We start from the raw sequence: 23,467 nt of genomic DNA, 5'->3' as shown, positions 1-23,467 counted from the left end.
CATTTCCTTCGATTCCACGTTACGATTATGGTGAACGAACAATCATTAGTACATTTAAAGTGTCAAGTTATCTGAAAGAATGTTATTATTTTTTCGAATTCTGCTTTCTGCTGCTTTCTGCTCGAACGACTCTGCGCTTCACTATTGGCAGGATCATGCTATTGACAGTTCAGCTAGTGCGCTCTCGCCTTCACCATTTCACGCCCGTCGTCTTCTCATTTTCACATAAAGAGTTCAATTTCACGGAAATCAGCGTCAACGTAATCTTTGAACCTTCCTCTTTCCATAAATATACAATTTGTGCCACTTTCGGCGTTCTAACATGCTCAAAGATGCGAGTAAACGACGGCCCGACGATCGTTTTCGCCTTCTCTCGCCTTCGCCATTTCACCTCCGTCGTCTTCTCATTTTCACATAAAGAGTTCAATTTCTCAGAAATTAGCGTCAATGTAATCTTTGAACCTTCCTCTTTCCATAAATATACAATTTGTGCCACTTTCGGCGTTCTAACATGCTCAAAAATGCGAGTAAACGACGGCCCGACGATCGTTTTCGCCTTCTCTCGCCTTCTCCATTTCACCTCCGTCGTCTTCTCATTTTCACATAAAGAGTTCAATTTCACAGAAATTAGCGTCAATGTAATGTTTGAACCTTCCTCTTTCCATAAATATACAATTTGTGCCACTTTCGGCGTTCTAACATGCTCAAAGATGCGAGTAAACGACGGCCCGACGATCGTTTTCGCCTTCTCTCGCCTTCGCCATTTCACGCCCGTCGTCTTCTCATTTTCACATTAAGAGTTTATTTTCGTCCAAATTAGCGTCAATGTAATCTTTGAACTTTCCCCTTTCCATGCATATACATTTTATGCCACTTTCGTGGTTTTAACACGCCTAAAGATCGAAAGTAAACTTGACAACCGGCTGGGTCCCGCCAAGTCCCGGCATCTCCACTGGGCTCTGGGCTGTGGGCTGAATGCAGGGCTTCGCCCGGTTAACGTATAAGATAAAAATAAAGATAAAGTTTGGCTCAGCCAATTAATTTTGACTACATCCAAGATAGAGGCAAGCAAGTACGGTCTAGGCAAAGATTACACTCGTGAAAATCTTGTCAGAATGTAAGAAACCTGTCTGAAAACCTGACCAAAATTCGCGCACCTCTGACAGCTGAAAACATCCCCTGTCATTCTGTAGCACTCAAACCATCATCAGAGTAAGTTTCAAGAATTTCAGCTTTTAGAGGTGCGTGAATTTTCATCAGGATTTACGACATGTTCCTGACATTCTGACAACATTTACACGAGTGTACTGCGTTCGGTAACATTCTGTGCTGACCGTAGATATAAAGGTCTGCACAGTTCGTGAAAGAAGCATTTGGAGTTTACAGCGGGCCGTAGAATTCATTTGACAGCCCTGCCGAGGCTCGTCAAGTCACGTTCATTTGGAAAGGCGCTCTTCCCTCAGTGGCACACTACCTGTTTTGCTGACGGTGAGGCTTAGTCTCATCATGGTGGCCTTAAACTCCCGGGCCTCCTCTTCGTCGTCGTCGTCGTCCACTTCTTCCTCCTCCTCTTCCTCCACCTCTTCTGGCTCGGGGTCCACGTCATTTTGCTCGTCGTCGTCCTTGCCTGCCACCGACACACTGGCGGTGGACTTGGAGTGCCCCGTGACGTCCTGGCCATCTGCACCGCTGGGATCGGACGCCACGTCACCACCTACGGACGGTTCAAGTCCTTATTCCAAGCTTCAGGCTAGAAGCGCTCGTCCTACGGGTGTGAATCGAGCCTCCAGGACAACCAAAGACCGTGTCCTTGAATTATTGCTTCAGCTGAAATAACTAAAAAGCCATTCAGAATTTCGGCTCACGAATGCCGCGCAGTGCCGCGCAGTGCCCCTAACGACGCTCCGCGCCCCCTTTCAGGCTCTCGTGTTGCTTTGACACAGATTCCCGTTTCACCCCACCGTCAATCAGCGAAAGTGGCATCCGGTCTGCTTTTTATTTTCGTATCTAGACGTCATTGATTTAAAAGAACGCAGCGCGCAGGATCAATTCGCCTCGCGACGAATGATGTGGAGCGAGCTTCTAGCACCTGTAAGGGGCAGAGCCTGTAACCTTGGCGGCTGGAGGGCGTCTAGCGGGGATGACAAAGGGGATAATAGCTGCTACAGTCGGGGAAATATGATGAAGGCCACTCTCATCTCTCTCTCTCTCTCTCTCTCTCTCTCTCTCTCTCTCTCTCTCTCTCTCTCTCTCTCTCTCTCTCTCTCTCTCCATCCCCTCCCTCCACAAACCGCTTCACGCCCCCTGGCCCCAGTCAGCCCAGGGGAACCAAACCAAATAGGAGACGCGCCACGCATAGCTCGCTTTCGGCGTTGAATTAATGTAAATAGTGTTGTCAGTGTATTGAGTCGATTTGACAAAAATGCTTTCAAGAAGAAAACATGCGACGATTTTGGAAGGGACGATATCAGTCCCGTCGCATTCGAACAAGGCTCCGCCTTATCAACTAACGCCTGTTTTGCAGTAAACACCTCTTTAGAAACAGTACAACAAAGGGAGGGGCGTTTTCCGGGTCCCAGGCTCTCGGAGTACAGCCCCTTCCGGTCCCCTCTGAGGGGCCCGGGAGGGTCTCTACCCAGGACCGCCCGGGGCCCGGAGCTCGGCTGAGGGCTCTCCACGCGATCAGCAGCTTTGGGGGGCGCGCGTCCCACACCACGGCGAGGTCTCCCTCGCGTGCTCCGATTACCGGAATGACTCGCAAGCGACGCAAGCGACGCAAGCGTCGACGAATAGGTCGCAAGCGAAATACAAAACCGGCGCACTTTTTTCGCAAAGGCTACAAACAAAGCAAATACAGACAGAAAGGAAAAAACAATGTTTCTGTCCCTTTCATTGCGTAAGGTTTATTTCAGGGGATGCTTTGACGTTGCCCCCGCGGTACGGCACGTGATGGGGGACATCAAAGGTCGTTCAGTCTGTTTCACTGGAAAAACAAATCTTTGAAATTTACGAAGGTAGCTCTGGAAACAATGGTGCCGATGGAACTTGCGTAAATTCCCGAAGAACTTTGCCTGTTTACGGAGAATCTACACAGCTTGTCCCACGCTGTTTGCTTGGACCGCACTCGGGTTTGCAGTGGAAAGAGCCCCCTCCGCAAAAATAATCAAGAAGCATTACGTTGAATATTAATTGCGTTTTTATTTAATCCATGCCCTCCGCTTAAAAGCTTTACGTCGGTCGGAGAGCGACGACACGAAAAAGAACACAAAACATCAGGAGGAAAAGTTGAAGCAAGCACCAGGCAACGTTTTGAAAATGGCCACTTGGTCAATGTGTGTGTGTGTTTTTTTTGTTTTTGACGTGTACGTGAATCCTAATTACAATGTTTGACCACGGCGGCTCGCTGTGCGGGATGCCGATTGATGGTTCAGCGATTGCCAAGCTTGCTTTGTGCTCGCTGTGGTCGCGTAATCCACAGAGCCCCACAGAGCCCCGGAGAGCCCCGCAGAGAGGGACGGACGGTGAAATGCAAGCGCAGGATTTGTGCACGCGGTCCACTTCAATCAGCCTACACTGGGAGAAATAATGAAGATAGTGGCTGTTAAACCTAATGCCACTCTCCACTGTTTACCGAAAGAAGGTGTTTACCGTACCCTGGGATACAGTAGACACCGTGCCTGAAAGAACGGCGTTCACTGTATCCAGGGAACCTGCATCCACTGTACCTTGGAAACTTTTCAGACACGGCATTCAGTACTAGGGGTACGCGCCGTTTAGTCTGGGCGCGTAGTGTGGCTGAGCGATGCGAATTGACATAGTTTGTGCATTTTGGACTTTGCTTGAGTAGACAAAATGTCCATCTTAAGGGCTCATATTCAGTGAACTTTAGACCAGGGGTTCAAATGGAAGTGATTTTCGTTATCAGAACACCAAAAACTGCTGGGATCAGTGTCAAACTCCATTTAAAAATTTTGGTCCAAAATTGGTCAAAATTCGGTCAAATGTCAGCCTGGGAAAAGTTTGAAGGTCATTTTTGAGTTCAGCACACCAAAAACTGCAGGAAACAATATAAAACTCGACATGAAAATTTTGGTCCAAAATGACCTAATTTAGGATGAAAATATAAGTCTGGAGTCGAAATGAAAGCGATTTTCGTTATCAGCACACAAAAAACTGCTGGGATCAATGTCAAACTCGATTTAAAAATTTTGGTCCAAAATTGGTCAAAATTCGGTTCAATGTGAGTCTGGGAAAATTTTGGAAGTCATTTTTGAGTTCAGCACACCAAAAACTGCAGGAAACAATATAAACTTGACTTGAAATTTTTGGTCCAAAATGACCTAATATGGGATGAAAATATAGGTCTGGGGTTAAAATGGGAGTGATTTTCGTTATCAGCACTCAAAAAACTGCAAGAATCACTGTACAATTAATTTTAAAAAATTTAACCAAAATTTGGTTAAATTTTGGGTCAGGGGACAATTTAGCGGTCAATAGAGATCTGGGATGGGCCGGCTCGCCGGCGGCCCACCGCTCGGCCGGCGCTGCCCGGCTCGGCTCGGCTCGGCCCGCGCTGGTCAGCCCGGCGGCCGACACCGCCCATGGGCCGACGGGCGGCTCGACCTGGCGGCTGGCGGTGAGGCAGCCAGGCAGGCAGGCAACCGTGCTGCTCAGTGCTGCTTGCCTGACGCTGCGCGCGTGAGCGCAGCCGATTGTAAAGGGGAGAGGGGGAAGGGGGAGTCCCGGACATCAGAATAGAATCAGTTGAACCGTGGTTCAAATTTTAATAATCGAAAGTTATTACACATTCGTGTGTGTGGGAGGGAGGGGGTAGCATGAGCATGGGATTTATGTCAGTTGACGTGCAGTGCACGCAAGGGGTGTCTGCTTTGTTGTGACCCCCTCCCTTCCCCTCTCGTCAGTGCGAGCGAGCCGAGCCGAAGCATCAGCTCAGCTGGGCGGAGCGCGCGCGCGCTGGGCGGCTGGGCCGTTCGCGTCAGCTTCCCGGCTCGGCAGCTCGGCAGGCCCACGGCGGCCCATGGGCTTCTGAGCCGAAGCGTACCTCGGGTGCTTTCGGCTCCGCCCGACAGACCACCCGAATGACCGCCACTCCAGCTGATACCACTGCCGCAGCGGCGGCAGGCTCGCCGAGCCGGCCCATCCCAGTTCTCTAGCGGTCAATATTGAGGTCAGCGCACTGAAAAATACAGGGAAACACATAAATCTCATCTTGGAAAGTTTGGCCCCAAATTGCGTAGCTCTAGATGAAAATGTAGGATTGGCGTTGAAATAAATGAAGTTTTTGTGACCGGTACACTGAAAACTACACACAATACTTTAGACGCAATTTCTGTATGTTGTTTCTATTTGTCTTCATGAAGCACCCTCTGTCGTCACCAATTCCCTGATGGCACACCAAAGCAAATCCCTCAGTCGAGTAAAATTCAATTGCCAGCATTCAATCGCTTTATTGGCTACTCGTATGCTTGGGTCACTATTCGATAACTATTTTTTCTTAACTTATGAACTCACAATTTTATAAGTAATATTTATAAAACATTTTGTCATTCTTTCATTGTGAACCAGTGAATAAAACAATATTGATTGGAATATGTTATCACAGTTAATATTGAGAGAGTCAGTTCAGGGTAGGCTGATCTGAACCAGTTAGCGGGGGCCAATTATTGTCAAATCCAGTGTTTCGTCACATAGAGACCAATGCTAAGGCTACCCAAGGCTTAATGAACCGACATAATTTATCTTACTCATGTGATCAATACTAAGTAGTATCAGTTATATTAACTTTGGTGAAGTTAAAGGAATCGTCTCATTAAATCCCATCACTAATCATATATATAGTTGGTTGTCTATAGGGATGTAAAGGCCGGTAATATTACCGGTAAAGAACGGTATAATACGGTAAAATACCGTATTTTACGGAGACCCCGGTAAAATTGGTATTTTTCGGTAATTTTGAAATATTGACTTATTTGAACTTCTTTAGCTTCCATACGATTAGACAGGACGTGCGGACTGAAAATAGCGCTTCTTTTGAACTCTTGGTTTGTATCTGCTTCTCGTGCCACCCCGTGTACGTGTAAGACGTCTAGCCACTTAAAATTAATGTGAAGTTAATGTTCTCTTCTTTTGCAAAACTTGTGGAAATGAAAATCCATTTACGCGACCCAAATCTCCGAAAGGCAAATCAAAAACCTTTCTTTGTTGCCAAGGTTCATATAATTTTAACTAACTTAAAATTGAAAAGAGGTAAATCTAGGGGTAGATATTTGTTAGAAATTTGAGCTGAAAAGTGTAATGAACATTGGTATGGTTGTTGGACACCTTGCAGCCTTTAAGGAAAAAAGTTTCTTCATGGAATTGAGACAACTTACTTGGATTACAAGAAAAACGGCGCCCGTTTTGTTAATTCTTAAGTATATTTTGGGCTGTTAACTTTGCTGCTCTACGCATTTCTTAATCCAGCCCAGAAGGAATAAGTGAAAAGCAGTCAGATTCAAAATTAATTTAGGAGGGTCTAGTGGGAAAATAGTTCATATTTTTGACCCACAGGGTCTTTCGTCCTTGTCTATTTCAAATATGCGACATTGTCCTTGAGTCATGATGGTTTGCAACCATGTTTGGAACGATGCGGCCGATAATTAATGATACACCCTCACCCAAATGAACCTCTTTTCCCCCTATTTCCTAAGAAGAACCACAGTTACTTCTTTAAGTCAAGAAAAATCAATTTTACCCTATTTTACCGTATAATACGGTAAAATACCGTATTTTACCGTAATTTACGTAACTTTGAATCTTACCGGTATTTTTGCATCCCTAGTTGTCTATGCACTAATTGACTCACCGCTCAAAACCTGAGTCGTCTCTTTGAACCCAAAATATCAATTCAAACTCTATTAGGATTAAATATACACAACCATACATTGATTCTATTAATAAACACATGTTAGTGCTTTTGGACTCTTGTCAGCTTGCAGCATTGCAAAAGAATGCATTTCTCGAGTCCAAACTAAGTATGCCTGCCAATTTCAACACAAGTTATTTATGCATTTCCCTGATTTCCTCTAGTTTGAAAATTTTAAAAAGAGGATGACACTAAAATGGAATAAGAAGATGCACACAATACAAAAGGTCAAAATAAAAACATTCTTTTTACAATGCTTTGTCAAAGTGCACTGACCTGAAGATGATTCCCCTCTGACAGTGGAGGGGGGAGAGGGGAACGAAACGCGTAAATCATTCTCAAATCCATTCTCCATATTTCGCTGTGTTGGTGTTCCAAAAGGGTTTTAAACATTCTAGAAAGTTGAAAAACTAAGGCCGATCTCATTTCCAAACCCTTCTGCTCTTTAATTCGTTTTATTTCCTGCTTATGTCCCGTATTTGAGAGCCGCGGACACGCAGGTATGAGAAATTGGTAAGCGGTGCCGCGCTGCCAACCTAACCACGCTAATGACCTGATTCAAAAATATGTTTTGAATATTTCAAACGATACTAAACAACGATTTGAAACAAACTCGTGTTGGGGGGTGCTAAGGCGACGTTAAATACGAAATCTTGAAACTATAGCCACTGTAGTTGCTGAGAATCGTTGGTGAGTACAAACAGAGTCACAGACAGACGCACGACCAGTCACTTTTCGGCGCGCCCAAACACGGCAAGGGCTTCGCTATCGCTCAGCCAAATAACTGTAAGATATAGGCGAAATTCCAAAATCGCGATAGGAACGTTTCGATGACGGAAATGAATTCATCTCAACAAGACGAACAAAAAATGATAAGCATATTATGGTCTCAGACTCGTATTTCAGTGGAAATCGTGATCAGAAGTCTAAAAAAGTAGGATTTTTGGACCCCTAACATAGAACTCATCAAATTACGTTCCAAAATTCTACTTTTTTAGACTTTTGATGCCGATATCTGTTGAATTTCGAGTCTGAGCCCATAGCATGCTTATCATTTTTTGTTCGTCTTGTTGAGATGAATTCATTTCCATCATCGAAACGTTCCTATCGCGATTTTTGAATTTCGCCTTTATCTTACAGTTATTGGCGAGCGATAGCGAGCCCATGCCGTGTTTGGGGGTACCAAAAAGTGACTGGTCGTGCGTCTGTCTGTGTGTCTGTAACTCACTCACGTTTCTCAGCAACTACCCCAGCCAGAAATGAACATTCGAAAAGAAGTCGATTCGACGTCTACGCAATCGACAATCCGGTGAGGTCGAAATAAGCATCGAAAATTCCCATATTTCGACACTGATTTTTGTCGACATTTTGCTAGTCAAAAATGTAATATCGAATCGATGTCGATTCGATATCGATTTCCGCTCAAACTTTCGTAATTAGTTCAGCATTATTAAAGCTCAAAGAATACGTCATACCATGGAATACTACAAACTCAAGAGTGTACATACATTTAAAGAGCCATAAAACTGCTATTTCTTTCTTCTGAAGGATCATCCGCTAGATGGCGCTAGCATCGTTTTCACGGACTTACTTCTCGGTTGTGGCTACGGTTGGGAATAGCATTGGGCAAAGGTGCTGGCCAGTCTACAATGTCTTCCCGCCGTGCGGAGACATGCCTCCTATGAGGGGGCTCAATTTTGATTTGGCGGGTCATCCGTCTGGCCATCTGAGCCGGGGACTTATATCAGCCAAGAGTCACCAGCGGCGTCCGGGAACATACGAAACACTCATCGAAAATGCATCGATATGCGTCATTATAAGGCCACGAATAGGGGACCGTTATCGACGCTCAAACCGACCTCGATTTTACGACCATAATAACCTCGAATCGAGCAAAAATTTCGACTGATCATCGATATCCGGAGACGACCTCGAATCGACCTCGTTTTGACTTTTCATTTCTGGCTGGGTACCGCACAAATAGTTTCAAAATTTCGCACCGGAAGGCTCCTAAATCTCCCCCAGGGGGAGTTTATCTTATATTCACGATTACTATTGTTTGAAATATTCAAAACATCTTTTTGAATTAGGTTCTTAGCGTGGTTAGGTTGGCAGTGGTTGGCGGCTCGTAGCAATTTTTCATACTTGCGGCCGCGACTCTCAAATACGGGACCTGGCAAAACATTGGCAAATAAAACAAACTAAAGAGCAGAAGGGCTTAGAAGTGAGTACGGTCATAGTTTTTCGATATTTTAGAATGATTGAAACCCCTCCGGAGTGTCAACTCAGTGAAACACGGAAAATGAAAGTGACAATTATTACGCGTTTTGTCCGTCCGTCCACCCCCTCCCCTCCCCCGCTACAGGGGTAGGGAAATGTTTTAGTCAGTGGAGTGTGTTTGATAATTGCAAGAATGATTTGGTCTTTTTAACCTTAGTGAGTGTATTTCCATTTATATTCACAGACACTATATTTTTTAGTTGTTTGCTTTGCTCAATAACACTTAAAAAATATATTAATACATTCTATGAGTACAAACCAGATGCTAATCTCGCCAAAATAATAAACTTGCGTTTAGCAATAAGTGGCCTCGACATTGGATTCTATGAAACGATTCATTGGATCTGACAGAAGGTCTTCTCCGTAAAGCAGTTGAAATCAGCCTGCCTGTAAATATGTCTCTTTTTAATTAATGCAGATAAATCAATATAGTTTAATCCACTAGTTTAAACTAAAAGGGAGAAAGGCTTTTTAGGTATTACTAATAACATTGCGTATTCATTACTTCAGTAACAAGGAGATATCGAATGGTAATTGAAGTTTTTGTGAATCGTATTAAGCAATTCAATGCTGGCTGTTAAATGTTACTCGACTGAGTAACAGGGTCAGGGTTCATGGTGCGACACCATGAACAGGAAACGCTCTTAAAAAACCTAACAACTGAAGACCCATATCAACTAGAATTACATACATGATTTAGGACCAAAATTTCCTCGGTGTTTCATTGCTTCCTGCAGTATTTGGTGTGCTGATCACAAAAATGACTTCCAATTTCATCCCAGACCTTTACTTTTCCAAATATTGACCAATTTTGGACCAAAATTTTTACATCGAGTTTTACATAGTTTCCTGCAGTTTTTGGTGTGCTGATCACGAAAATGACTTCCAATTTCATCTCAGACCTTTACTTTTCCAAATATTTACCAATTTCGGACCAGAATTTTTACATCGAGTTTTACATAGTTTCCTGCAGTTTTTGGTGTGCTAATCACGAAAATGACTTCCAATTTCATCTCAGACCTTTACTTTTCCAAATATTTACCAATTTCGGACCAAAATTTTTACATCGAGTTTTACATAGTTTCCTGCAGTTTTTGGTGTGCTGATCACGAAAATGACTTCCAATTTCATCTCAGACCTTTACTTTTCCAAATATTGACCAATTTCGGACCAAAATTTTTACATCGAGTTTTACATAGTTTCCTGCAGTTTTTGGTGTGCTGATCACGAAAATGACTTCCAATTTCATCCCAGACCTTTACTTTCCCTAAAATTTACCAGACCAAACTTTTAAAATTGAGTTTCACTTTGACCCTGTATGGGCCTTACTTTGCATATATTCTTCACCATCTTCTACAAGAATACAGACGCATCGCTCGCCTACTACGCGCCCAAACAAAACGGCGCGTACCCCTAGTACTGAATGCCGTGTCTGAAAAGTTTCCAAGTACAGTGGATGCAGGTTCCCTGGATACAGTGAACGCCGTTCTTTCAGGTACGGTGTCTACTGTATCCCAGGGTACGGTAAACACCTTCTTTCGGTAAACAGTGGAGAGTGGCATTAGGTTTAACAGCCACAATCTTCATTATTTCTCCCAGTGTAGCGTAGCGTGGCCCAGCGTGGCCCAGCGCGGCCCAGCGTGGGTGCAACCAGTGCAGCTACACGATCCGCTCCGCCCCCTGACGGCCCTCACGACAGCAGCGCCGTCAGCGCCGTCAAAGCCAGCCGACCGCACCGACTGCACCGGCCAGGTCGACGGGCAAATGGCTCACCGAGGCCGCGCAGCACCGGCCCCGCGCGGGCAGGCCGAACCGAACAGTCCGTGGGCCCCCACTGGGGACGCGGCACGGGTCCTTCCTATCGGCCATCCGTGTTTTGTCTCGGGTGCGAACAGGCGCTGCGACCCATTCATGCGCGAATCAAGATTGTCCCCTTTTGTGTAGCCTATCTCGTGAAAAGGCTCCGTTCGCTGAAAGTTGAATGCAGGACTGGGCGGTTGCTCGAAATACGCAAAGAGGACGCTCCGAGTTTATTGAACTTTTGGGCTCTAAACAGTGTTCTATCTAGCACACTCTACCATCGAGCTCGAAACAACTGGGCCTCCCAGTATTGTCTGGCTGCAGTGTAGTACTGGGCGGTTCGCAGAGACCCCCTGCAAGCTCTGCAAGTGGCAGCAAGTGGCTTCAAATGGCGCCCCACCCTCTCCCCGCGCTCCTACAACAGGTCCGTTCCACGTTTCGCTGCAATGCCCCTTGACCTTGTTTCGGCAGCACGGCCGCGGCGGTCTATATTTCGATTCCAATGCGACTCGTCTGCACAGACTGCTCGTTATCTGACAGAACGGGAGGTGAGAGAGAGATTGAGTGAGAGAGAGAGGGGGGGGGAGAGAGAAATCCCGCAATGATACAGCCACAAATGCGAATAATGGGCGTCGCGGCGTGCAGCCGTCTGACTCCGGAAGGCTCGCTTCGTCGCTCTGTCTCCCTCGCACCCCTAAGGGGCGCCCCATGAGAGCGAGAGAGACAGAGCGACCAAGCGAGCCTTCGGACCAAGGCGGCTGCCGCGCTGCGCGGGCTTTTCTAGCGCCCCCTGCAGCACGAGAAGCAAAGTTACCTGGAACCCTGGTGGGCGGGGTGGGCGGGATGGGCGAGGTGGGCGATGTGTGCGGGGTGGCCGGTTTGGCCCCACGAGCCGCGGGAAAGCTGCAAATAATAAAAGCCACCTCATTAACACGGAGGAGGGGAGCGAAAAGCACTTGGCGTAACGGCTGCAGTGCAGGACTTGAGCGCGCAAAGGAAATGCCGCCAGGGCGTCTCGTTCGAAAGGGAACGGTCGGGAACGGTGGAACACCGCGGAACATCATGGAACACCTTGCAACGCCGTGGAACACACTGACGAAGCGCTCTGCAGCTACAAAAGAAGAGGCTGGCTTTGAACGCAACAATGAGTGCCAACAACAACAACAAATAACGCTGTTTTCTTTGTATTTTATTGTTGTTTTTTTCTTAGAATTTGGGCGTGGTAAGTAAAGCTAGTTCCGGTTTGATTCCCGGCTCAGTCCTTCTTTTCTCCCTCTAGACGTTAAACACTGGCTGTTTGCACATTTTGACGGGCGTTTGCAAAGGCTGCCAGAGCGGTTGACTCACCCGATATTGAGCTTCTGAAAGTCCCTGGACAAAATGGCAGCTTCATCCTCGACGTCGCTTCTGCTGAAGCTGCAACGGAGCCAGAAGAAGAAAAAACATGGAGTCAAGAAAGTCTGGATATGGGTTACCCGGTCCCCGTGGTCCTCCTTTTGGGTGCAGCGATAGTTGGGCCCTTAACCGCGGAAAGGGGCGTGGAGAACGATGCGACACTGAATGAGGCACGGCAAAACCAGTACCTGGGAGTCTCAGGCCAACCCTGGGAAGAGGTTCCCACTTTTCAGGTGCTGCCTGGGAGCCCCAGGGACTCGTGTGCACGGGTGCATCACATTCAATGCCACCCTGGCGAAGCATGGAGTCATTTTAACCTATTTTCATTCTCCCAGGATTTGTCCAGTTGATGCGAGAGTCGTGTTTAATTAGCAATGAACCGTCAAGTCCATGCACGTAATCTGACAAGAGAGTGGACCGGGGGGGGGCACCGTCTCCCAATCAATACGACTAGTGTTGGTTTTTTTCCGGAAAAATTAAATCAGCCGGAAAAAAACATACTTTTCCATGTTTTTTTCCGGAAAAAATGGGAAAGTATGAAAAATTTAAAAAAAGCGTTATTTAGTTTAAAAATATTACTGGATAATAGATTATCGTGTCTAAAAGCTCGTATTTGGTAAATATGACGATGTATGTCACGCAATATCTTCTTTGCGTGGGCCCTGAAGGCATTTCCACGTTTGGGGTTGTTTGAAGTTCCCGCTTCATGACACGTCTCTCCCGATTGGTCTATACTGGGGGTACGTGCCGTTTAGTCTGGGCGCGTAGTGTGGCTGAGCGATGCGAATTGACATAGTTTGTGCACTTTGGACTTTGCTTGAGTAGACGAAATATCCATCTTACGGGCTCATATTCAGTGAACTTTAGACCAGGGGTAGAAATAGAAGTGATTTTCGCTATCAGAACACAAAAAACTGCTGGGATCAATGTCAAACTCGATTTAAAAATTGCATCAATACTTGTTGCATCAATACTTGAAAACCTTATTCGTATTTTTCAGAATTTTAGTTCCCACACCATACACTCTTAAGGGGCTTTTGAGGTAATTGGGGTATTAGATAAATTAAGATGTTTCTCATTTAAATACTTCCCAATCACAAAAAGACAAAACCTAGTTAAAACACTCAAAAGTTAGAAAATTTTCAAAATTGGAAAAAAACGAAAAGTATAGCCATGGAAAAAAACGAAAAAAACATAGGAAAAAAACGTATTTTTCCATGTTTTTTTTCCAACTTCCCAACACTAAATACGACTTACTTGTTGAGGTCGTTGTCGTGCCGGTCGTTGACTTCCACCTCCCGCTGGCGTGGCTGGCGCTGCTGGCGTGGCGGGCTTCCGGCGGCGCCCTCCAGCCTGCAAAATCCACCGTCACGATGTAAGGAAGCCCTCCGCGGGAGCTCCGGCGGGGAAGCGCATGGAAAGTCGGTGCGTTTCTGAGAGCCAAAGCCGATTTCGACGGTCAGAGACGAGTTTTGCGCTGCATTCGACGAGTTTCGCCGCGTGCGGCCGCATGTGGGCAAAACCAAGGCGGGACGGAAAGCTCCTTCCGAACGCACGGAATCGCTTGGCCTGAGAGGCGAGCGGCACGCTGCGCGTATAATGGCTTTACCGAGCCATGGCACTGCTCTGGCACTGCTGCCAGCGAGTCGCAGCGAGCGCACTCACTCCACTGCGCATTGAATGCCAGCCTCTCGCGGAGGGTTTCTAGGAGAACAGGCACATACAATTTGAGGGGCTTTTCTCCAGAACTAAGCTGGTGCCACACCGCAAAAAAAAAAAAATTTCTTGCTTTTTAACTTTCTTGGTTTTTGCAAGAAAAAAATATCTTGACACAAGAAATTTTTTCCTTCAAACAGAAAAGTCTGCAAAATAAAGAAAATCATGAAAGGTCTTCTAAAGAAAACGAGAAAAATTGAAATTTTTTTCATCTAAGAAGTATGTTTTTGGAAAGCAGTGAGATGGGGGAAAACTAAAATTGTACTATCGGGCCCAAGATGCACTGGTAAAACAAAGTCATAAAAACTACGCCCTTTCAGGGCGCTATAAGGTAATGCCGTCGGAAGAGCATGGAAATTTAGCCGAAGTCCTACAATTCAATTCTCGCCCCTCTCAAGGCCTGTACAGGCGCAGCATAAATGTGATGCCATTGTTCCGCCAGTGTGTCTGCGCCGAGGCAGTGGGCGCCTCAGACCGCTGCTGCCGACTGACTGAAATCATCCGCCGCCACACTGGCATTCAAACGGACACTGGCCGAGGCAGCCGAGGCGAGTCCGTGGCCAAATTGCATTCATTGCAGAGCGGCATGCCGGCATAGTTCCAGCCCCGGCTAATCAGCTTTCGAGACTGACTGGCGCGCGGAAACAGGCGGGAATGCACCGATAGTTCTATCATTTCCGTCGACATGGTTACAAATTATTTTTGCAATTTTGTGTTTTGCAGTGTCTGCCCCAGCGGCGTGACACACACAGCCTCCCCCTTTAATTTCCAGTGCAGTGAAGCGGCAATTATTCCCGTCCAAGAGACTCCGCATAATTAGGAGGGTTTGTCCTTACCGGATGGCGGCGGGGCTCATATCGGCGGCGTTGTCGGCGATGTCGACCGGGGCGTCGGCGGCGGGGGTCTTGTTGGCGAGGGGGTTGTTGGCGGAGGCGTTGGCGGCGGGGGCGATGTCGATTGAGGCGTTGGAGGCGGGGCTTTTGGTGGCGGTGGCGTTGTTGGCGGGGGCGTTGTCGGCGGTGGTGTTGTCGGCGGGGGCGATGTCCGCGCTGACGGCGGGGGTGAGGACGACGCCCACCCCGTCGTCCCTCTTCTTGCCGCCATTCTTGGCGTTCCTCAGGTCGGCCACTGTGCCTCGACGAGCCGCGTCCTTCTCCTTACTCGGCTTCATCCAAACTGGAACCAGTGAGGCGGCAGTGCCAGGCGTTAGCACACTCAAAACTCCCATCGGACAACAGTGTACCGACCCGTAACGCAGACAACGCGGCGGTACCGAACGTTTTCGCAACCGTCAACGTGCAAACAAAATGATTGCCGTGAGGAATCTTTTCGATCCGAGTGAGATCGATTTATTTGTTCGAGAAACGACATGTTTGTTTTGGGTGTATCCCTACGACGTGTGCAGCAGGACAAGTCGAGCGGCTGTAACGCAACACGTCGCGGAGAGTGCCCCGCCGCGCCCCGCGCCGCAACAGGCGGGGTAGGCGGAGGTGGGCGGAAAAGGGCGCCAAGTTGGCGCGGCACGGGGCTGGTTCCGCGCAGGGCGCCCCCCGCCCCCTCTCTTTTTGTCTCTCCCTCTCCCCTCCTCTCTCTCCCCCGCCCCCTCTCTCTCCTCCTCTCTGTTTCTGTCACCCTCACAAGACCTCTGCGGAGAGACACAGACGGAGGGATAGAGAGAGAGAGAGAGAGAGAGAGAGAGAGAGAGAGAGAGAGAGAGAGAGAGAGAGAGACGCGTGGCGGTGCGGCATCCACGAGGGCCTCGTCATCCGCGAGTTTACAGCACACCCGACGCGGAACGTCGGAACGCGAACGCGAGCGAAAGGGAGCGAAGGGCGGAGGCCTGCTGCGTTCCGGAACGGCAGCGAACGGCTGCGAGTCGCGCTACTCCAGCGCAGCTTCGCGCAGCGAGTGCTGCTGATGCACATTTATAGCGCGGTGTTGGCATCTTTCTCTCTCTCTGCCTGCCTGCCTGCCTGCTGCCTGTCGCCGAGCATCGCGCGACCTCGACAAGCAGAAAAAGGCGAGCAATTTCCTTCCCGCCGGCAGGGCGCAAGCACGCAGCAGCGAGTCCTTTTATTGCTGGTCCACTATGAGAATGTGATATATACCGCGAGAAAAAAGGCAAGGGTTTTCTTTTTTTTTTCATGCGAGCGTTAGCTCCACTTGGATTCTTGGTCCTGAAAAAAAGGAACAATCCATACATCAGCCCATGACGGCGGGCAATAGAAATCACGCGCTTGTGTCACCCTGCAAGGGACGCGACTTCCTTTCGTGGAAGTTGTTCTTGAGAACATTTGTAAACCACGAAGAGCACTTCTTTGCCTGTTTTGATGGGCTCCGGGGAAGCATCATTCACGAACGCGAACAAGTTTGAGGTTTGGACATGATTGACCAAAAATAACCCCGTCCCTCCCTCACTTCTTCCCGATTCCAGCCGTTCGCGACGCTGATTTATTTCTCCTGCCACCACCGGTCTGTCTGGTCTGATCGCCATCAATAGTCTTCCGCCTCGCCGTCCGGGCCGTGCGGGCCGTCCCCTAAGCGGCTTATAGGCGCCGCCGTGGGGGTAGTAGGGGCGGGCCGGGCCAGGTACGCACTGTGGGAAAAAATCACGGTAAATCCTGTAGTGATTAGTACAGCTGTCACTGTAGTTCAGAGTACAGGATTTACTGTACTTTTTTAACAGGATCTACTGTACTTTGTACGGGATTTACTGTACCACAGGAGTGGAGTACGGAATATCCTGTACCAGGTACAGTAGATACTGTAGCCAGGCACGGTAAATCCTGTGTTCTGAACTACAGTAAATCCCGGCAAAAAAATTAACGGGATCACTGAGAATGAAAGAGTCATGATCATGACTAAAATTTTGGGCGAGGAATTCTTTATTACCCAAATTTGGGTGAGGAAATTTTCCTCGCCCAAATTTGGGTGAGGAAAGTTTCCTCACCCAAATTTGGGTCATAATACTATGGTGCTATATAGGGAGCTGATACACCCTTCCTCACTCAAAATTGGGCGAGGAAGCTTTCCTCGCCCAAATTGGGCGAGGAAACATTCCTCGCCCAAATTTGGGTGAGAAAGTAAACCTCGCCCAAAATTGGGTATTGATCATGACTTTTTCATTCTCAGTGATTCACTGTGGTTTTTTCGCACAGTGCGGCGGGAAGGGGGAGGGGGGTTGGGGGTGATTGCGGGCTTCGGGTGTGTACATCGACGTGTCCTAAATGAACTCACGTATCTCCACCAGACTGATAGAACCATCGTATTTCCCGGACGTCGGTAGAACTACCGTACTCCGGCGGCGCCGATAGAAAAGACGTAATTCGGGAGATCTGGGAAGACTATTGTATCGCTTTTTCGGCCTGTTTTTAAGAGATTGAATTGAAAGGTTAACTGTGTCTTACAATTTTGGAAAATGAAAGGAAATATTATGGGTTGACAGTGACGTCAAACTCATTTCATTTTCCTTATTTTAGTGACACTTAACCTTTCAATTCAATCTCTTAAAAACAGGCCGAAAAAGCGATACAATAGTCTTCTCAGATCTCCCGAATTGCGTCTTTTCTATCGGCGCCGCCGGAGTACGGTAGTTCTACCGACGTCCGGGAGATACGATGGTTCTATCAGTCTGGTGGAGATACGTGAGTTCATTTAGGACACGTCGACATTGTCCCCGTCCACTCCAACCCGCGGACGCCGATACAAGTTCGGACTGGCTGCACACGCACGTGGGGGTCTGCACGATGTGGGCCCAGGGCCCTGGGCCTGCCAGGTCCCAATGCGGGCCGCGGTTCGACTTGAGTCCGGCCTTCGGTCTGCCGGGGGGTGGGACGGTGGAGGCGGCCCCGTCGTGAGCAGAGCGAACCAATGCGCGTTCCAAATACGCAGTCCCAAAGGGAGTGTCATTGGGGGTTGGCTTGCGCGCACGCGTGCTTGTGTGTGTGAGTGTGTGCGCCCGTGCGTGAAGTGAGGATCATTATACCTAGACTCCCCACAGCTGAAAGTTTTTCCAACACCTTCTATCCATTGTTGAAAGTTATAACTACCACATTTCATTCGTTCTTCAAACCTTAACCCTCTTCGCCGACCTCAGGTATTGACAGAAGTCGCACCGTTTACATCTAACCCAAAGGACATCGGAAGGGATAGTTCACTTCTTAGAGACGTCACATTATCGAACCAGCGCGCGGCTTCGTGGCTGACACGGCAAGGCAAGGCCACGCTGTCGCTTGTCACCGCTCCAATCCATTCGAAGGCCCGCTTTGGGCCGACATGAAATGTGTTTGAAGCTCATGCGTGAAAGGCCGCAAGCAGAATAGCCCCCGCCCCTCCAGGCTGGCTGTGGGTCCGCCACAGTGATGCCCACCACCAAATGATTGATGATGGCCCGCTAATGTTGCTGAAGCCATTAGGCCTTGATCGCCCCAAAATTGGCGAAGGTCTATCGCTCATTCACTCTGAGTGAAGGTGCTGAGCGGAGAACTGTCGACACTGTCAACTCGGCCGGAACTCACCCAGGTACTTGAGCAGCTTTCGCGTGATCTCCTTCATGGCAGCGGTGGTGGTGGGTTCATGGGCCAGCAGCGCGGGCCCCTTGTTCAGCCTGCAAAGCAAAGGGAAACATCAAACGGTCAGTATTTTCTTTGCGCTATTCCAAATGTCCCTATCTGTGTCTGCTCTGCCGTGTTCTAAAATTGCCTCGGGCCCCGATTTGTTGTCACTGGTCGCATTGACGGCTGCGTCACCGAGACACAGACGGCGCGCGTGGGGTGGCACTATTGGCAGATATCGCCAATTGCCTTTTTTTCCGTTTCGCACAACAAAGTGCCAGGGAACTGGAAAACAATCAGAATTCTTCAGAGGCAGAGGACGAAAAAAAAAAAAGAAAAGGCTGGAAGAAAGACGTCTCCAGTCTTATTCTACTCAGATTCTTTGAGCACACTCCAAATCCAGGGTGTCTAGAAACTATACGCCTTAGGCGCATGCCACAGAAATGGAACTGCCTTAAGGCGCCTTGATTCTACACGCCAAAGGCGTATACCCCATTGAGCACCTTTTGCAGATAGAAATTAGCATGTGAACACCATTGGTCGAAGGAAAGGTGCGTGCATTGTACACACCCTGGATCATAGGCACTGAGCTCAACAGGACTCAAGGTGCGTAGAATGTAAACACCCTTTAAGGCCTCGGTAGGCATGGCCTCGGCCAAGGGCGGTGTTTGCATTCAACGCACCTAGAGTCCTGTTGAGCTCAGTGCCTATGATCCAGGGTGTGTACAATGCACGCACCTTTCCTTCGACCAATGGTGTTCACATGCTAACTTCTATCTGCAAAAGGTGCTCAATGGGGTATACGCCTTTGGCGTGTAGAATCAAGGCGCCTTAAGGCAGTTCCATTTCTGTGGCATACGCCTAAGGCGTATAGTTTCTAGACACCCTGGATTTGGAGTGTAGCCGATCGGCAGCCAGAGCGTTGGCGCAATTTTCGTAAGAGGGGAGGTCTGTATTGCAGGGCATCTGCCTTTCACTAAAAACTTTTCTTTGGCAATGCCATTCCAAACATAACCGTCTTCCTGCGCGTCAAGCAGAAGTGCGCCCCGAACTAATCAGGCGAATCAGGCACCTCTGGGAGTCCTGCAACCCAAGGAGAACTATGGGAACTTAAGAGTGTACCGATTGCACACAAAGAACACTGTACTGAGTGCAAACTTTTAGTAACAAAGTGTGAGTTTGTTCACACTTGGATTTTCATTGAGCGCCGAGTCTGTACCTCCCCACCCCTTGCAAGGCGTTAGCAGCCCCGCCCGAGGCGCAATGTGTCACCTGGGCGCTGTCTGGCGTGAAAGAGGCGGAGTGACGGGAAGTGGATTTCCCAATCGGCCTGCCAGCTTACCCGTCCTTGTTCAAGCAATCCTTATTTCCTCTTTGATTTTATCGACAATTTCTCTGGAATGATTCGGAGGGTGCAGCCAGCCCGCATTTTCATATCGGACCGTATTTGCTAGTCTCTCCGAGCAGAGAGGGCCGAGTACACGTGAAGGTCGCTCTCGACCCGACCGAAGCTCAGTCAATTACTGGGGGGCATCCAGCGGTCATGGACGAAAAAAAAACTCCAAAGAAGAAAGCGTCCACCAAATAAACGGGATGGATCAGTTGACCTACCTCCCAGTTGACCTACCAATGTTCTTTCTCGTTCTAGGAACGTAAGGTCACGCTCGTTGGAACGTGAATTGTGTCACGTTCGTTTGAGGACAGTACCACATCCACTCACTTTTTCACATTGGCATCATGCGTATGCCGAGAGCAATATACACTTACCCAAAAACGCTTCACTTGTGACAAATAATTAAAACTAAACCGGGATGGTTACAAATGTTCCTGCTCTCAACGACAGTAAATGAACCACACAAACAACAAGGCCCCTTTTCGAGGGAGTGGGACCTAGCAAGACAACCGAATCGGGACTGGCCGTCCAAGTATATCTCGTGCTTATCTTTGGGCGACAGGCCTGCGTGCGTCACGGAGTCACAGCCCTTCCCACCGTGACTCGCAGACTAGCCAGCGCCGAACCCGGGCAATGCATCTCGCAGTGCATTTGAATCAGGGCCTTGCGACCTGAAGCCTGCTATGGAACCAATCACGCATTTCGACAACTAACACAAAAACAACTACTCGCAGTGCTCCCGGATTTTCCTGCCAGTGGAATTGATTGAGTGTTGACCGATAGTTATTTCATGTCAGGAACTGGGAAGCAGCGCACTGATGGCCGGTGCGAGGCCCACCCTCACATTGAACTGGCACAACGTGGCTAGGGATGGGCACTTAATGCAAATAAAAACACCTGATTATGCGGTAAAATTTTGTGGTATTATGCGGGACTTATGCGACTAAAATGGCCCAAAAATGCGCTTTTTATGCGCAAAAAATCCTTCTTTTCTGCAAAAAATGCAAAAAGGGGCAAAAATAGAAACAGAGGGCAAAATGCATCAAAAGGGTTAATTTTTAAACAAACCAAAATGGTCACAGTTTAAATTTTTTATTGTGAATATATTAAAAACTTCGATCAGTGGGAACGCAACCAGCCAACCATCCTCCACTGACAACCTGCACCACGCGAAAAATTCAAATTTTAACTTGTGTTTCTGCTTTAAAACTTCTAAAAACACGGTAACCGACCAAAAGAAATAATCTTAGGAATCAATTAACAGCAAAATGCGCTTTTTGGGTTCGAAATGTGAATTATGCGAGAAAAATGCGTGAATTATGCGCATTATGCGTAAGTGGCCAATTATGCGACCATTATGCGATTTATAAATGTGCCAGGCAATGCACCCGGACTCCAAACATATCAAAATTTTTCCATTTGAAATAAGTTTAGAAATTATGCAAAATATGCGCTTGCATATAGTGCCCATCCCTAAACGTGGCACAACACCATTCCGGTCCATGATGTCTGTCCGCTTGAATATTTTATGCGACGGCAGCCTGCCAGAAGATCAAGTTGGCAGCCTCAGACACCACAGGAACCAAGACCTCCGATTTGCCCACCTGGGACACGGGGACGGAATTCGAGCCGTCCTTGCCCGCAGGGCTGTACACTCACAGCGGCCGTCCCTGCGCGCGTTGTACACGGCGAGCCGGGCCGCACGAGCCCCAACTTGAAGCCGACTAGTTGCGGAACGTCCGCAATGCAAACTACAAACGATGACTTCGGACGAGTCGCAGGCGAGTCGCAGGAAAGCCGAAGGAAACTTCCGGAGCCCCGCATGGTTCCAACAGTGCAGCGCGGCGTGGCTCCCGAAGTGGCTCGGGCGGCAGGGAATGCCCCGCAGTGGTGACGTCAGAGCGTGCAGTGCGCCGCCATGCTCCGCACTCGGCTCGCTCCGAGGCTGCTCTTGCCGCGGCCGTATGGTGACAGCGCTGGGGTCGCACGGCCGTGCACGGCCGCCACTCCACAGAGGCATTGCCATCCATCGGCACTCTGGCTGATGGCATCCCACAAAGGGTGAAGGGCTTAGCGCAGGGCCACGCCACGCATCAGCCATCACTCTCGCACTCCCAGGGCAGCCCCGAGAGAGACGAACCGACGAAAGCTCGCTTGGAATTATTTCTCAGCCCCCCCCCCCCCTCCGCGCCCCCGGCGCCAGCTTGCTAGAGCCCGCTTGCTGGCCCGGAGGAATTTCATCTTGCGAGACATATCAGTGTCGTGACACAAGCCTTGCTCTGTTGTCTACATGCAGCCCTTTGCCAGTCCCGCGCAATCCGCTCCTGCCTTGGCAGAGATTAACTCCGAGAGGAGTGGCCTTCGGGGGTCTGCGCTCCGTTTTCCCAACTTTATTGCATGCCGTGAGGTCCTCTAGCAATGTAGCCTCATTAGTCAAAGGGTCATGTCAACGAGGGTTTTCTTCACGTATCGCATATTCGTGGAATAGAGGCGCTTTGATTTCGATCCACCAAACGATGCCCGAATTGGCAATTGACCCCAATTAACTCTAAGTGCTATCAGGCCGCCGCATCCACGGCAAGCAGTGCGATACTCGGAAGCAATCTCTCCCCGACGTGGATTGCACGGCCACAGCCTGGCGGTGCAAGGCTCAGAAGCTGTCCGAGAATCGTGACTGGCAGCACTGAGCTTATCTGCAATCGAAAAAGGAAGAAAATCGGACACCGGCGTCGACTTTCATTCCCACGACGCCGAGTGGATGGTAGCATCCCCTCTTTCCCTTGGTCCACCTGCTTCCACCAAGTTGGTAATTGACTTCGGGTCACGTTATCACTTTTTAATCAACTCCGTCTTCAGTTGGAGGCTCACTCGCCAATCAACAATGGATTAGCCTCTCAACTTAAGTCCATCTCGGGGCAGATGGGCACTCCTCGAGTTGACGTGGAGGCGACTTAGTCGCGACTCGCGTCACGTCAAACACGCCACTGTTATTATTGGCGCTGTCCAAACGCAGACAGCGTTCCCGCGCCCCTTCCCTCTGTCCCCATCCCCTCCCACCCCCAACCCCAATACCTTCTACTGCTGCCGCCCGGACGCCACAATGAAGGCGTGTCCCTGGCCGCCGCATCTTTTCATCGTCGCGCCGGTAGAGGGGGATCAACGTCGCGCAGCGTTCTAGTGGAGCCTCCTCAGCCCCCACCCCTCTCCCCTCCCGGGCCCACACCGCTCGAGCACCGCTCCCCCGAGGCCCCACCGACCTAAACCGCCTCCGCCGCCGGCGGTCCAGCGCCATCCATCCCACCTTTCACGCGCGACACGCACAAAAACACAAACAGATGCGCAAGCGCGCTCAAGCTTGTCAAGCTGGAGTACAGCATCAGCCGTGAAATCTTTCACTAAAAGACC

The 23,467-nt window shown here is 48.8% G+C and overlaps 1 protein-coding gene across 6 annotated transcripts in view; it reads right to left on the bottom strand.

Moving 5' to 3' along the window:
• The window catches only part of LOC117649850 (retinitis pigmentosa 1-like 1 protein), a 50,956-nt gene that overhangs the window by 14,545 nt on the left and 12,944 nt on the right, over positions 1-23,467 (bottom strand). For 4 of the 6 annotated variants that reach the window (XM_034393009.1, XM_034393007.1, XM_034393008.1 and 1 more), the window contains exons 2-7: positions 18,634-18,722; positions 14,953-15,292; positions 13,658-13,753; positions 12,353-12,421; positions 11,820-11,908; positions 1,475-1,714 (exon numbers count right to left, since the gene is read on the bottom strand). In XM_034393009.1, the coding sequence (XP_034248900.1) occupies positions 1,475-1,714; positions 11,820-11,908; positions 12,353-12,421; positions 13,658-13,753; positions 14,953-15,292; positions 18,634-18,722 (923 nt within the window). Of the gene's footprint in view, positions 1-1,474; positions 1,715-11,819; positions 11,909-12,352; positions 12,422-13,657; positions 13,754-14,952; positions 15,293-18,633; positions 18,723-20,296; positions 20,319-20,436; positions 20,584-23,467 lie in introns of those variants that run through there. The other 2 variants (XM_034393010.1, XM_034393011.1) reach the window with 2 other exon arrangements.

Source organism: Thrips palmi, unplaced genomic scaffold (genome assembly GCF_012932325.1).
Source record: "Thrips palmi isolate BJ-2018 unplaced genomic scaffold, TpBJ-2018v1 HiC_scaffold_4, whole genome shotgun sequence".
Lineage (NCBI taxonomy): Eukaryota > Metazoa > Arthropoda > Insecta > Thysanoptera > Thripidae > Thrips > Thrips palmi.
Note: the sequence above shows the minus strand (reverse complement) of the source record. Positions and strands in the feature narration are given on the sequence as shown.